Source organism: Schistocerca gregaria, chromosome 1, assembly GCF_023897955.1.
Source record: "Schistocerca gregaria isolate iqSchGreg1 chromosome 1, iqSchGreg1.2, whole genome shotgun sequence".
Classification (NCBI taxonomy): Eukaryota; Metazoa; Arthropoda; class Insecta; order Orthoptera; family Acrididae; genus Schistocerca; species Schistocerca gregaria.
In genome coordinates this window covers 734,469,201-734,484,372 of record NC_064920.1, presented here as the reverse complement: position 1 = coordinate 734,484,372, position 15,172 = coordinate 734,469,201, and the positions used below count along the sequence as shown (strand labels likewise).

General features: G+C 46.8%; 1 protein-coding gene across 1 annotated transcript in view; it reads left to right on the top strand.

Annotated features, from left to right (window-relative positions):
- Nucleotides 1–14,604, top strand: part of LOC126271423 (iroquois-class homeodomain protein IRX-6) — a 776,927-nt gene extending 762,323 nt beyond the window's left edge. The window contains exons 8-9 of the mRNA XM_049974156.1: nucleotides 7,064–7,505; nucleotides 13,052–14,604. Of these exons, the coding sequence (XP_049830113.1) occupies nucleotides 7,064–7,505; nucleotides 13,052–13,322 (713 nt within the window). The 3' untranslated portion in view covers nucleotides 13,323–14,604. The remainder of the gene's footprint in view (nucleotides 1–7,063; nucleotides 7,506–13,051) is intronic.
- The last annotated feature ends 568 nt before the right edge of the window (nucleotides 14,605–15,172 follow it).

Below are 15,172 nucleotides of genomic sequence, written 5' to 3'. Positions count from 1 at the left end.
CTACGGTCGCAGGTTCGAATCCTGCCTCTGGCATTGATGTGTGTGATGTCCTTAGGTTAGTTAGGTTTAAGTAGTTGTAAGGGACTGATGACCTAAGATGTTAAGTCCCATAGTGCTCAGAGCCATTTGAACCGTATCGGGACACTTAGCCTAAACCTGTGACTTCCTCAGGAATGTTGCTCTACCGACTGAAAAAATCCAGGCGCGCCTCTAGACACCTGTTCGCAGATTTACTTTCACCAGTGCCTCTTTCCTACCGTCCAAACATGACACTTTTAAGCTGCAAAAACGTTTCAAATTCTCGTACTCTTCGCGGCAGAATGAAAATTCATACTGTAGATTGAAATATTCGAATAGAAGATACAATTTCTAAGTGGTGATAACAGCCGTCTGCAGTAAGGTCACCGTAGTTTCTGTTTTCTCGTATTGTGGAGTATCTGTTTGCTATGGACCCCATGCAGCCTTGGGAACTGCGTGCATATTTATTCTATATACGCGTCAACGCCTTAGTGTTCTGATGAAACACTTGTTTGGGCTTTTCGAATTACCCTCTTACACCTTTCGAACGAAGATAGCAATTGAATATCAGGCTTTCGTTAAAACTGATCGTAAGATCAGGAAAAAATGACCTAGGAAATAAAGGCTTTGCTTGAGGATTCAGTCAAGTGTTTACATCTACGTCTGCACTCCAGAAGCCACATTACGGAGTGTGGCAGAGGATACTTCGTGTATCAGTGTCACTACCCCCCTTTTCCTGTTGCAGTCGCGAATGTTTCGCGGGCAAAACGATTGCTGCTAAGCGTCTGTGAGCTCGAATCTTTCTAATTTTATCATCCTTCTCGTGGGATATACGTACCAGGATGCAGTTATGTTGGTCAATTCTTCTAGGAATGTGCTTCTCGGAATTTTAACAGTCGGCCACACCGCGATGTAGAACGCCTCCCTTGCATCGTCTGCCACTGGAGCTGGCTGAGCATCTCCGTGACGCTTCCGCGCCTACTAAATGGACCTGTAAAGAAACGTGCTGCTCTTCTTTGTATCTTCTCTATTTCCTCTATTGTTCCTATATGGCACGGATACCATACCGACAAGCATATCGTTCGAACGATGGTTTTGTACCTTACCTCCTTTGTTGACGGATTACATTTCCTGAGGAGTGTTCCAATGAACCTGGTTTGTCTGCCTTTTTATGCGCAGAGTGCAGCTGCTAACTGCCAGTTCCTGCACGGAGTGTCGATCATCTGCTGCTCTTCCTGCATTTTTCTACAATTTTATAGCGCTGCAACTTCGCTGTATGCTTCAGCATCACCATGGAACTTCGGCGTTATCCGCCGAAGATTTCTCTCCATTAAGAATTAACATACTCTTCGGTCCAGTCAGACAGTCAGTCTGATATTCCGTATGATCGTATTTTGTTCCTTAGGTGGCAGTGCGGAACTGCATCGAACGTCTTGCGGAAGTCAAGGAACGCGGCATCAACCTGGGCGCCGGGATCTACTGCTTTATGAGCGAGCTGAATTTCTCACGATCACCGATTTCGGAACACAAGTTAATTCCTACAGAGATTTTCGGTCTCCAGAAATGTCATAATACTACAGGCATAAAACGTGTTCCAAAATTCCGCTTAAGACCAATGTCATAGCTACTGGCGAATAGTTTTGAACGTCTGTTCTGACACGCTTCTTATAAACGGGAATGACTGGAATAGTTACGAGAATCCGCGAGAAACCTAAATCAGATTGACCAGACGGGGACGTGTCCGGTTTTGTTTCAACGCCGTTTTCGAGCGAGGTGTGTATACACAATCCAACATGCCCCGCGTATTCATTGTGCCGATTTTCTGTTAGAAACTAAAGAAAAAAATGAACTATGTTTGTTGTGTAATATCTAAGAAATTTCGTTTTCATCTATTTGTGGAAACACCTTTGAATTTTTGGAACAGTCCTACAAAGAAATATTTGTAATGTACAAATATGTAAGTACAGTAGCCTGTAGAATTTCTATACACTGGGCGCAGCTGCTTCGCGTGTCTACAACGCGATTTTGGAAACGGAAACGTCTCCTTGGAAAAGCCTCTTCAGGGTTATTGTTTAGCCCACAGATATTTTCGCTTCGCATGTGAAAGTTGCCAAAGACGCTGCCAGGTGCCAGGGACGTCCTTATGTTGTATCAACCATAGGAGTGTCTTAGTAGCAAAGAATAAGTGTATTAAAACTTCATGCATGATGCGGTATTTTTTCAAGTATCTCATTGATTATTAAGTTGTATCTCTTGAACTACAATAGGTGGGTGTCTCTTACCTCCACAGCGATTTATGCTTGTCTGTAGGGGATATGTATACCAAGATTGACTGAAATCGGTCCATTGGTTTAGGAGGACACACACACACACACACACACACACACACACACACACACACACACACACACACACACATTAAATACATTTTTACAATATGTGGACTTCAACAGATGTAAAATGAGATCTTTGTTAGCTACAAACAGTGTGGGGAAATGGGGGAGCGCTTTTTGTCACGTGCGTGCTTTAGGCCAACTCTCCTTAGCGCACAGGAGTGTGGGGGTGGCTTTCAGCCCGCCTGCTCGCCACTTGCGAGTGTGGAAGTCGGCCGCTCCCCCGACCGTGACGTCCCCTTCGCAGCTGTCGTGGCAGATATTTTAATCCCGAGTGCGAGTGGGTGCCGGGCCGCGAGTTATTGATAATGTCTTGAGATGACTGCAGTAAATGGAATCCCCAGGCGGGGGCTCGCGCCCTCTCCATATGTCGCCAGACCCCAGCGCTCAATAGCCCATAAATAGCCAACTGCGATTTAATTTGACTCGGTCCTGATAACGAGATTAGGAGTCACGATAAGAGCCGCCCTCGCCTGGTCGGTGAGCCGCGCTTCCGCGAGGGTGCGCGGGGCCGTAGCCGGGGCTGCGCCACCCCACACACGCCCACGCACGGCGCTGGCAGCGTCCGCCAAGTGCAAGGAAGTCAGCACTGCTGTCACACCGTTACTACTTTACCGACAGCAAAGTGTGCTATCATCTCATTAGGGGCTGGGACGTTTGGGCTGTCTTCTTGAATAGCCTTGTAGATGCCGCCCTCTCCCCAACTGGAAAAATCCGCTCAATCCAGTAGCAGACTCACGGCTGCCGAGGACGCTCCTCAAGTCCGAGTGGAAGTCGGTGACATTCTGATGCGGCGGTTTTGTCACCCGCTGGAGAACTAGGTACTCACCGTCGGGAGGTCTGCTTGGAGATGGCGGTAACCACGACATGTGTGTTTTGATTCACACGCCGTTACGTGGAGTACTCAAAAGCAAGAAAGCACCTGGACCAGATTGTATCGACTCGGAAACACTGAAAAAACTAGCGCCGCAGACCACCTCGTTCCTAACAACGTTACTGAACGATACCTTACTAATGGGCAGCGTACCTACAATATGGAAAACCTCCAAAGCAGTCATTATTAAGAAATCAGAGGACAGGGATCCTTCAGATCCAGAGACTTACAGGCCAATATGCCTACTAAATACCCTAACAAAGTTTCAGGAAAAGCTACTGTTTAAGTGCCTGCAAACACACAGAGCTCTCAGGGATATGAGCCAACATCAATTCGGCTTCAGAACTGGCAGATCAATTGGCGATGCCGTCAACTACCCCAATTCCGGTATCAAGGAAGTCAAGGACCAGCTATAATCTGCGCCAGCTTGACTCAGAAGAAAATGTGACAGCTTTATGACACCCTGTCCAACCGAATCACTGCATACATCTAGACCAGAGGATGGGCAATGTCATACTGATAACTGGGCTCATACTGCCAAGATCTTTGTGAATTAGACTCAATATTGCAGTCACTGAAATAGCCTCACATATTTCTGGGTACTTCACGTTTTGTACTAGCTAGTGTAATAGCCAATTAAGAGAGAGGACAAGTAAGAGCGTCATAGTGGAGGAATGCAACAGTTTTCTTAATGACCGTTTCCACAGCAGTTGAAGCTCTATGAACTCTGTTACACAGCAAACAACGCAAGAAAATTTCATCGCTGAACTTCATCCTAAATTCACATATAGCTTTCGTATTAACACTGAAAAGCCAAAACAATATGACCACTGCCTACCGCGACACTGAATGCCACTAATGAAGTTGCGTTCTTATAGTGGTCCTACTGGTAATTAAAACTCTCAGATTTATCAGATTTCATATCAAAAACACTATTGACCCCAGGCGACAGCAGTAGTCTTTGTACTGCAGATCTGTTGCGTCTCGAAATAAGTCAGGTAAATAATCATTATCACTGCTCACTGACCGAGAAAGCAATCTTCTGTTACTGGTTAGGAGCGTAAGAAGGGCCTCTGGGAAGAGATGTGGAGATACCAGTCTGCGACACTCAGAGGAAATCTCTCACACTGCTGGTCCTCTCTTGAAATGTCACCAAGCACGCTTTTGGAGACGTTTGCGGGCGACGTTTGATGAATGGCTGCAGCCCCAGCTTCTGGTGGGGTTGTATTCGAGGGCAGCGGCGCGGCAAGAGCTGGCGGCGGCCGGGAAGGGGGGGGGGGGGGGTATACTGTGTACTATTTGGTGCGTGGTGTTGTGCAGCCACACACAAGATGGGCGGCACGCCTCTCCGACGCCCTCTCTGAGTCTTCTACTTCGTTCCCCGAGCACAACAGGCAGCTGCGAGCAAAAAGCTCACCGCATCACGCAACAGTCGGCTTGTCGACAGCTTTCTGCCAACAGCCGCAAACAACCAGCTATACAGGACAACTTACTCAAAAGGTGCCGCAAGTTTCCACAGAAATTACTGCTTAACCAATAAACAAGATCACTACCGATCTTTAGACTCGCATAGAGGACACAAACACATTTAAACGGCCACCTGACAAAATATTACTGACCCTTGTCAAAAGAACACACTGATCGCTTTGGAGCATGGTAGATGGTGTAGAAACGGTACCATGCGGTCACTGACGTAAGTTCTGGTAATGAACTGGTATGTATATGCCTATAATTAGCATCCTGCTAATGTACTCGTATAAAAGTGTGACGGCCAGTGATTTCTTTACTGAATATGCACACCGGGCTCGAACTCTTACGGGAATCGGCGAATTGCCGCGAATAATTAGGTTAATGAGCAAAGGACATAAAATTAGTAGTGTGTGGATTAGTTGGAAATTTTGGTCCGACTGGAGGCGTGCTAGGGTAGTCAGAGCAGTTGCTTTAACCGATGGGTCTGGATGGCTCAGTGGACAGAGACCTGCCTATTAAGTGGGAGACCCGGGTTCGAATTCAGCTCTGGCACAAATTTTCATATTCCCATCCGAGTTCAATCAATGCCTGCTCCCAGCCAGTATATGTCATTTTTTTGGGCCGTAAGATGGGTTGATGTGGAAAAATTACCGAAGAACAGAAAGGAGCTGTCGTGTTTCGACGACCCCATAACCAGGTCTTAAATGAAGTTGCCCGATTTGTTGGTGCATCATCGCAGACTGTCCAAGTTGTCTACATGGAATGGTTTACCACTAGCAACCAGGTAACCCGGCGTAAGAACAGTGACCGTAACCGACAGAGACCATTGACGCCTTGTCAATGGCAACCGGTTTCAACGTCTACAGAAGTTATCGTTGTCCGTGCTTGCAGATCGGTGTCAACAATTTTTCGAGCGAACATAGCGAAGGGAACTGTGCGCAAAGAACATCTGGAGTCGGGTACCTTGCAAACGCCAATGGTCTTGTAGCAATGGCGACAACTGTTCCCGTCAGATCACCGAAGTTAAGCGCTGTCGGGCTTGGCTAACGCTTTGATAGGTGACCATTCGGGTCTCCCGAGCACTGTTAGCAAGCGGGGTGCACTCAGCCCTTGCGAGGCCAATTGAGTTGCTACTTGATTGACAAGTAGCTCTTCTGTCCACGAAAACTGATAACGACCTACCAGACCCCCTCTCCATATCCGCATGAAGTCTGTCGATTGAGGATGACATGGCGGTCGTAAGTACCATTGGGTCTTCCGAGGCATCGTTGTACAGAGTACCCTGTAAAAAGCCATTGCTCAAAGTGACATTGGAAGCTGCATGTCTCCAATGAGCCAACAACAAAGAACTACCCGGAAGCTGTCTAGTGTGGTCCGATGAACAGCGGGTTTGATTCTTTTCAAATGATGTAAGGACGAATTTAAAAGACCCCTATTAAATTTTCTATTGTTAGTGATCTAATAATGTAGCAGCTTAACCTTTTGTTTCAACGACCGTGACGTAATGGATAGCGTTGACAGGTCTTAAGCGCTACGAGAGTTGTTTCAGTCGGAATTTTGTTGCTCATTAATGCTATACTAAGAAAAATGAGGTTTTGCATTAATCAGCGAGAGTTTGCACCTTGTATATATTCTCGTTAAACGCAACTGGAGACAACGACTGCTATTATTATACATATCAATTCATGTTAAATCTCAACTCAGGTGAAATACGCTGTTACAAAAATCCGCACACGATACCTTCGCAGCAATACATTAGCCGGCGCGGTCGACGAGAACGCGTAATATCGGCACTCGGTATTTGTAATCACCTTTTGGTAGAAACACTTTTTCACCATTCGGAATAATTCTTATGTTTTACTTAGGGTCAACCAAAGGCAATGATGATCTACCGCGTCGGTAGGACTGCCTCGTCCCGTTACGCATTTACAGCAATCAAGCCACACACATTGCCTGCCAACAATCACACTTCCTTACTTGGCGCTCTCGGCACTTGACAATCTATTTTATTACCTGCCATCGACCTGTGCGAGCAGAAATGTGGTTATATATGAGTAAGGAATCGTGGCTCCCTTACAGACTGCACTGAGGGTCAATGAAACGCTTACCTCTCAGGTTGTGGAACCTGTAATTGAGGCTAGCAGTGGTTCTGTGATGCTTTAGGAGTGTTTTTCGTTCCGTGAACTGGGTATATTCATTCAGGTTATCGTGAATATGAAGCACGATATGTACCTCTAATGGGTGAATAATTTTTATCCTTGTATAGCCACATACGCGGAGAGTTGCTGAGTGTCTGTTTGCGTTGCAGACTGCAAAGACTCTGGGACGGGGTCCAGCGAGGACGGCGACCGGCCGCGCAGCAGCGAGTGGGGCGGCTCGCGGCCCGAGTCGCCGGCCGACTGCCTGCCGCCGCCCCCGCATCTGCTGTACACGCGGCCAGCGGGGGCGGGAGCGGGGGCGGGTGCGCCGCTCAGCTCGCAGCAGTCGGCGCCCGCGGGGCCCAGCAAGCCGCGCATCTGGTCGCTGGCAGACATGGCCAGCAAGGACCGCGACCCGTCGCCGCCGGCCGCCCCGCAGCACCAGCACCAGCCCGCCCCCGCCGTCGCCGCCCCCACCGCCTCCCACCCACAGCCGGCGCCGGGGCCCCTCGCGCCGTCCGCCGCCTCCGCCTCCGCCGCGGCCGCCGCCGCCTATTACTCGGGCAAGCTCGTCGCCCCGCTTGCCGCACCTGCGCACCGCCACCACCTGCTGTGAGTATTGACAACACTGCGCTACACTACACTACACTACACTTTGCCCGATAACATACGACACATCAGCAAATGAGTGGTCGCAGCTGTTCACTGTATAAGTTCTAGAGTTGCGGGTAATCTGTTTTGTAACCCCTTTCTCATTGGCTAGTCTTTCTTCTTTCTTTCTTTCGCTTACGCCATAGTCCCGCAGCGATCGCAGGGTCGGCGCAGTTACAACGGATTTGGCAAGGTTAGTTTTAGGGGTGACCGGATGCCCTTGCTGTCGCCACCCTGTACCCTCAGGGATGGAATCAGTGTACCCCAGATGCCTGCATCCACTGTAAATAGTGAAATAGTGCGGACGTGTTTCAAATGTCTGCGACGCGTGTAACTGAGGCGGAACGTGGGGACCAGCAAGGTATTCACCTAGTATGATGTGGAAAACCACCTAAAAACCACATCCAGGCTGGCCAGTAGTACACCGGCCCTCGTCGTTAATCCGCCGGGCGGATTCGATCTGGGGCCCGTGCGCCTACCCAACTCTCGGCTACCCTGGGGAGTTTCTAATTGGCTAGTCTGTGCGCAGTAATATAAACACACTTATAGATCACACGTTCGTCTCCTTGTGCTTCGGACTTGAGCAATTGCTTTACCTACTACAGAGCTCTGAAACAAATATTTCCATTTATCTGTTACACGTATTCAAACGGTAAGAAGTACCAGTAAAATGGCTGTTCTCCAGAATTTTCAATTTCAGTGCACAGGAAAATATCGTTAACACGTATCAGTTTTTATCCCTGTTCCTTAGCTGCTTCTGTGTGGGATAACAAAAGAATACACCCAATGGACACTACATATTCCCATCCGAATCAATTTGAGCCTCTAAAGGGAAGTGAATGCTTTGTTAGTGCAGATACATCATTCTGGCTAAGTCGTTAACCATGTTCTCACGTCGGATATAATATTGAAAAGTAAGCTGTCAAATCGCATTTCTTACAATCTGAGTAACTAAGCGGCTAAACAGTCTATGTATGGTTGGTTGCTATAGTGCTGGCGACGCATTTCACGGATAATATCTCTGTGACTACACTCTCTCTCTATTCAGATTGAGAAGCAGTGCTTTTATGACTACTGTGGCGATAAAACCAACTGAGTAAGTGTGTCTGGAAAAGGGCACATAACTCAACATACGTAAAGGCTTTCACATACTACATCACAATATAAGTTAAAAAGACCCAGTAGTAATTCGGTAGACACCATCATGGCTTAGAGACATATGTCGACAGCGTTATCCCATTGCGATACGTGCGTTGACTGGTGAGATGTCGTTTATCAGCTACTAGAGCTGCTTTCTCACTTTAGTAGAGCGTGAAGTGCCTGCTCGGAATGTACGCCCTTAAAAGTATCTAGCCAAGATGTCTCAGAGGTAGGACACTGGAATCGAATTCGGTAGGGTGGCGTTTCAGATCCCCGTCCCGTCAGCAAGATTTAGGTTCCGCGGGATTTCCCCTGATGTCTTACGACAAATGTCAAGATGGTCCCTTCTCTATTCTTTGTTTGTGCTGAGTCTCTTACGACCTCATCGTTGATACCGGTCACAAAGGGTATGACGCCAGCCAGATTTTATCATTCTTGCCATTTACTGAAGAGCATTCAGCCTTCCTAGCCTTCCTTTAACAATTACCAAAGAGATCCTATTGTCATATCTAATGGCTACCAACACCATTTCCTCTACAGATGCAATGACTACGCCGATCCTGATTAGCCGAGCGGTCAAAGGCGCTGCAGTCATGGACTGTGCGGCTGCTCCCGGCGGAGGTTCGAGTCCTCTCTCGGGCATGGGTGTCTGTGTTTGTCCTTAGGATAATTTAGGTTAAGTAGTGTGTAAGCTTAGGGACTGCTGACCTTAGCAGTAAAGTCCCATAAGATGTCACACACATTTGAACATTTTTTGCAATGACTTCGACATGACCGTCATAAACAGACGTGAAACTCACCAACAGCCACCACAATATGCCACTCATTGTCCCAATTGACTCTGGCTCCACACGCGTGCAAATAAGTGTCTGCTGTCTGTGGCGAAGTGTCAGCAGTAAACGATGAATGGGAACAGGGACTGTGAGTATAGCTTTTGGTACTCTGTTCCGTGTTGTTCGTCATGACACTGCCTGTTACTGTGACCAGTATGCAGTCGTTGACATCCATGCACTCATTACACCCAGTCGAACAGCTCTCCGATCTTCTCGTGGTGTAACCCATCAGAAAGGATCCGTGCTTACTTTCATTGCCGTAGTGTAGTTCTGAGGCCATCTCATCACAACTCGTTTCGCCTTCATTCCACAGTCAACCTTCTGAGCGATCTGTTGATTTGATCTCTCATACCAATGATTCCACTGTTCTCGGAGTACGAATGATGGCGAGAAGCTGCAGATGCAAGCTCTCCACGTTTGGGATGGCTTACTTAACTTTCTCCTTATTTTAGCTACTGCGTACGACTGTTAGTATATTCTCTAAATTAGGAGTACACTCTATTTTCTGTGTTTCTGTACTTATATACTCTGTCGCTTCCCATAATGCGTTGATGGACATAGAATTACGAGTACACGCTTTTTGTGAATCCATGCATATCAGGTGTACTTCATGGCCCTTACAACACGGCTTCTCACTTACTTGTGTAAGGCTGAAGATATGATCCATTCAAGATCGTCCAACCATAAAACCTGCCTGGTCCTCTCACATATTTCTTCCAGTCTCATGCTCCAACCTAAAACGTATTCTGATGGACACCATAACACTAATCCTATAATAATTGCCTGGGTGCTTCTCGCTTTTTTTTATATAGATATCAGATGAATATGATACACACCAGTCTCTTAGTGCTACCAACCCCCGCTCCCCCCCCCCCCACCCCCCTCCTGGTCCCAAATAGGAAAAGTTTACTTGAGAAGGTCCATATTTCTTCTCCTGACCCACTTGTCTATCCAGTACTTGCCTTTTTCGGTGTACATGTTTTGTTTCTGCCCGTAGTATAGATTCTGTATACCTAGTTTACTGCCTCTGCTGTAGACTTCTATAACCTGGCCTCTTCTTTTTTCTACCAGAAGTTCTTCAAAGTGGTTTTTCCACTCTTCAACACACATAGGTTGTATTGTGGTGCAGAATTGCTAGCCATTTACATCTTCCTTATCATCCGCCACTCGTCCGCCAACCTCCTATATTGAAGCGAATCCACTGTTTCCCCACACACTGTTTCCCATGCCTCTTGCTTATACTTTCTTTTTACATTATAAAGGAAAATACGATACACTACGAAGGAATTATCCAAATGAGACGGAAATCGGTAGTTATGATATAAACGTACAGATAAACAAATGATTATTATTTCTAAAAATAAATGAATGATTTATTGAAAAGAAAGAACTTCACAAATTGAGTCAGTCAATAATGCGTTGGTCCACCTCTGGCCCCTTCCGCAAGCAGTCATTCGGCTGGACATTGACTGGCAGATTTGTTGGATCTGTTGCTGAGGGATCTCGTGCCATAATCTGTCCGACTGGCGTCTTAGATAGTAAAAATGCCAAGGTGGTTGAAAAACCCTGCCCATTATGTTCCAAAAGCTCTCAGTCGCGGAGAGATCCGCCGACCCTGGTGGCCAAGGAAAAGTTTGATAAGCACAAGGGCTAGCAGTAGCAACTCTCGCCTAAGCCGGGGATAGCTTGCCACGAAGGGCAACGAATCTAGCAAGGAATATTGTCCATGAATCGCTGTGTTGTAAGGGTGCTGCGGGTGACAACCAAAGGGGTTCTGCTGTGAAATGAAATGGTGTCCCAGACCATCACTCCTCGTTGTCCTGGTTGCTGCTGGGGAAATACCTTTGCTGGTCATCGGGACTCAGCTTGAACAGAGTCTCATCACTGAAGACAAGTCTATCATAGTCAATGAGATTCCAGACTGAAGACGTGTATTTACGAAGCCCCAGACAGCGATGAAAAAACAACTTGAGTGTCGCCTGCCATGAAGCCCGACAACCAGGGATGATGGTCTTCGCTGCAAATTTCTTTTCGTAGCACATCTCCTTTGGTTGTCATTCGCGACACTATTACACCATAGCAGCACGTCGACGAGATTCTATGCCCCGTTTTGTTGGCCTTCACGCAAGCCATCTTGGGATTACATTCCAACAAGGTGATGGCCACCCGCAGACGACGAGAGTTTGTAATGCTTGTCTTCGTGCTTGCGAAAGGCTGCCTTGGTCAGAAAGGTTGTCGGGTCTCTTCCCAATCGAGAATTTTTGGAGCATTATGAGCAGGGCTCGCCAGGCAGCACAGGATTTTGTCGATCTAACGTGCCAGTTTTCTAGGGTTTGGCACGACATCGCTCAGGAGTTATTGCCTTCGGTGCAATTTATTTTCATAGCACATCTCCTTTGGTTGTCATCCGCGACACTATAACGCCATAGAAGCACGTTGACGAGATTCTATGCCCCGATTTGTTGGCCTTCACGCAAGCCATCCTGGGCTTACATTCCAGCAAGGTGATGGCCACCCGCAGACGGCGAGGTTTTGTAGTACTTGTCTTCGTGCTTGCCCAACGGTGCCTTGGTCAGAAAGGTTGTCGGGTCTCTTCCCAATCGAGAAGTTTTGGGAGCATTATGAGCAGGACTCTCCAGACATCACAAGATTTTTGACGATGATAAGCGCCAGTTGTCCAGAATTTGGCGTCGCATCGCTCAGGAGGACATCCACCAACTCGTTCAATGCCAAGCCGGAAAACTGTTTATGAAAGGGGCGGCGGTGAACCATCGCATTATTGACTTCGTCAATTTGAAGCTTTGTTCCTTCAATGAACCGTCCAATTTTTCTGAATTTGTAATCATATGTTTGTCTGAACATGTACAGTACAGTATTGTTTAAAAACAGTCTTGGTTGTATTTTTATTATTTTTTATTTTTCAACGACACGTTTCGCCTTATTTAGGAATCTTCAGGTTATCTTTTCTAGATGGACGCTCCTGTGAACGGGAATGCGTTATACAGATCTTGGTGCCTCTCGCGTCCATCTAGAAAAGATAACCTGAAGATGCCTAAATAAGGCGAAACGCGTCGTTGAAATATAAAAAAATACTAAAATTGCAACCAAGACTGTTTTTAACCAATACTGTTAAGCACTGGTTTGCTGTTATGCCACATGTGGACTGGAAGAATTTCTATGTACAGTACATCAAATCTCCTGATTTCCACCGCATTCGGATAATTCCTTTGCGTTGCGTCTTTCTTTAACTTTTTTTAATCTCAGAATGCATTTTCTTAGCCCTCTTCCCATATATCTTGTACTGAAAATAAGCTCACGTATGAAATTTTGAACAACGTATCACACCTGGAAGTATCGGTGTATCTGTTTGGTAGTGTTCCGTCAAGTTTGTTCACGATTTAACAGTTTTCGTTTCTGTCGGTGTAGTGTGGGAGGCAGAACTGATCCTCGAGGAAGACCATCGTTCACGTTCTGCACCCACTAGCTTCTATGTTCCGCTGGAGCACATGTGAGAGCGGCGGCTGGGTGTTGCAGGTACCCGCGGCCGCACCCGGAGCTGTACCGCGGCTTCTACGCGGCGGCGGCGGCGGCGGGCCACCACGACGCCTACTCGCGGCTGTCCAAGGCGGCGTCGCTGGCGGCGGCGCAGGCGCAGGCGCAGGCGCAGGCGCACGTTCACGCTCACGTTCACGCTCACGCGCACGCGCACGCGGCGCAGGGCCTGACGGTGGCGCCCGCGCCCGCCTCCTCGTCCTCGTCGTCCAGCTCGTCGGCGTCGGGCGCCGACCCGCCGGAGAAGAACTGACGCCGCCGGCCAGCGCCGCCCCCGCCCCCGCACCCGCCCCCGCGGCCGCTCGCCGCCGGCCTGCTGGTGGTGCCCGCCGCCATCCGCCCCTGAGGCCACTCTGCCGACACATCTGTGCAAACAGCCGCACACTGAGGGTATTCGTACGACGACGAGGACACGAACTGGGAACTGTCCGTGACTGCCTTGCAGTTTTTCGTGCACTCTAGATATTTCGACATTGCTGGCACCTCTGGCGTCGAGAGGAGCGCCCAGCGCCCTTTTCCCGAGAGGAATACTACGCTCCCCGAGATCGTCAGCTCTAAATCTGGAAGGGAGTGCCGAGCTACTGCAATAAACTCTTCCAGAACAGTACAGGGTCCCACTCCCTTCGGCGTGATTCAAACATCTCGTATCCTCCGACGCTGTGTAGAAGCATCAAAAACAGTACAATGTGAAACATATTCAATGCTGCGACGAAGACCGTCGCAGAAAAAAAACGAACATTGTCTAAATTATGCAGTGTCGTTGATTTGTTATGCCACTAACAGACATTTGCCGCAGATCGTTTGGACGAATACGTATCAGTAGCAGTTAATTTAATTAATCAAAATTTTAACGGGCTGTAGAGCCGCAGCTACAGCAGTTATACGCTTCATCGTTTCCAACGTCGTGATGCGGATATTTTGGACGCTCGTTGAATTGCTTGAATGCGTGGGGGTCGTTTGATGTTTCAGGAAAAACCATAAGTATTTCTTTAGGACGATACGTTTGTATGTGCGATGTTCCTTTTATTGTACGTCTTTTGTTAGATTAACTTAAGCCAGTTACAAATTATCTTTACATGGTGACTGTCCGAGTTTTTCAATTCAAAAAATGGAAACCTCAGTGGATTAAGCAAAAAAAAAAAAAAACAGTATGTATGTATAGTCATGTGTAGGTAATAGGCAGCCCTTCAAAACGTACCTTCGTCGTCTTCGACTTGCCTTTTACATAGAGAGCTTCTCCGATCGAAAAATCTACTTACTGCTCACGTCTTTTAAGGAAGTAAGTACGACGAGTCTGTTCAAAACTGAGTCAAGGGCGCTGAGAGGTGAGTAATGTGTATATCCCTAACGCAGGCGTCAGGTCATCAAGTTGGCAGCAGCGTGTGCCGCGCCAGGCGCACAGCGTGCATAATCCTTTTACGATTGTCCTCTCGCTAAAATACAATTGTTTTTCTTTTTGTTAAAAATACGTCTTATGTAAAAATGAATATGTATATGACATAAATTAAATTATACAATTACAACTTTTCAAATTCTATATGTCTGTTATTTCCTTCCATTTTCAAATAGTTTGTTATAGCCTTCGTTTTACCCACACTTTCAAATATCTAAAGTTAAAAGAAATCCTTGTTGAGATAACGATGAATAATAGACCAACTGATCCAGAAAAATTGCCAAATATTAAAATGTAGTGGTTTACTCTGATATCCAACACAATAAAACAACTTTCAGTATGTTACGTAAGCAATATTTATTTATGTGAAGCCTGAAAGTAATATATTTAATGTACATACTTCTCAGATTAAACGGAGATCACAAGTAGCACTTATAACTGCCCTTGGTTTTCTAAAAATAAATTCTTTTTATCATAATTTCCTTTGCGAATACATGATGTGAATCTACATGTAAGAGCAAGTAGTAAAAGCGATTTTAAATTTGATATAACAGCGGAAACTAAAGTTAAATTATGTCCTAGAACAATAAATACGAAAAGCGCTCTAAGTTCACTAAGCAATGGAGAATTTGAATGGTTAGATATAGCAATACCTCAACAACATCCTAGCCAAAGAGGGAAGATTTCTCGTAATATATTGATAATGAGAT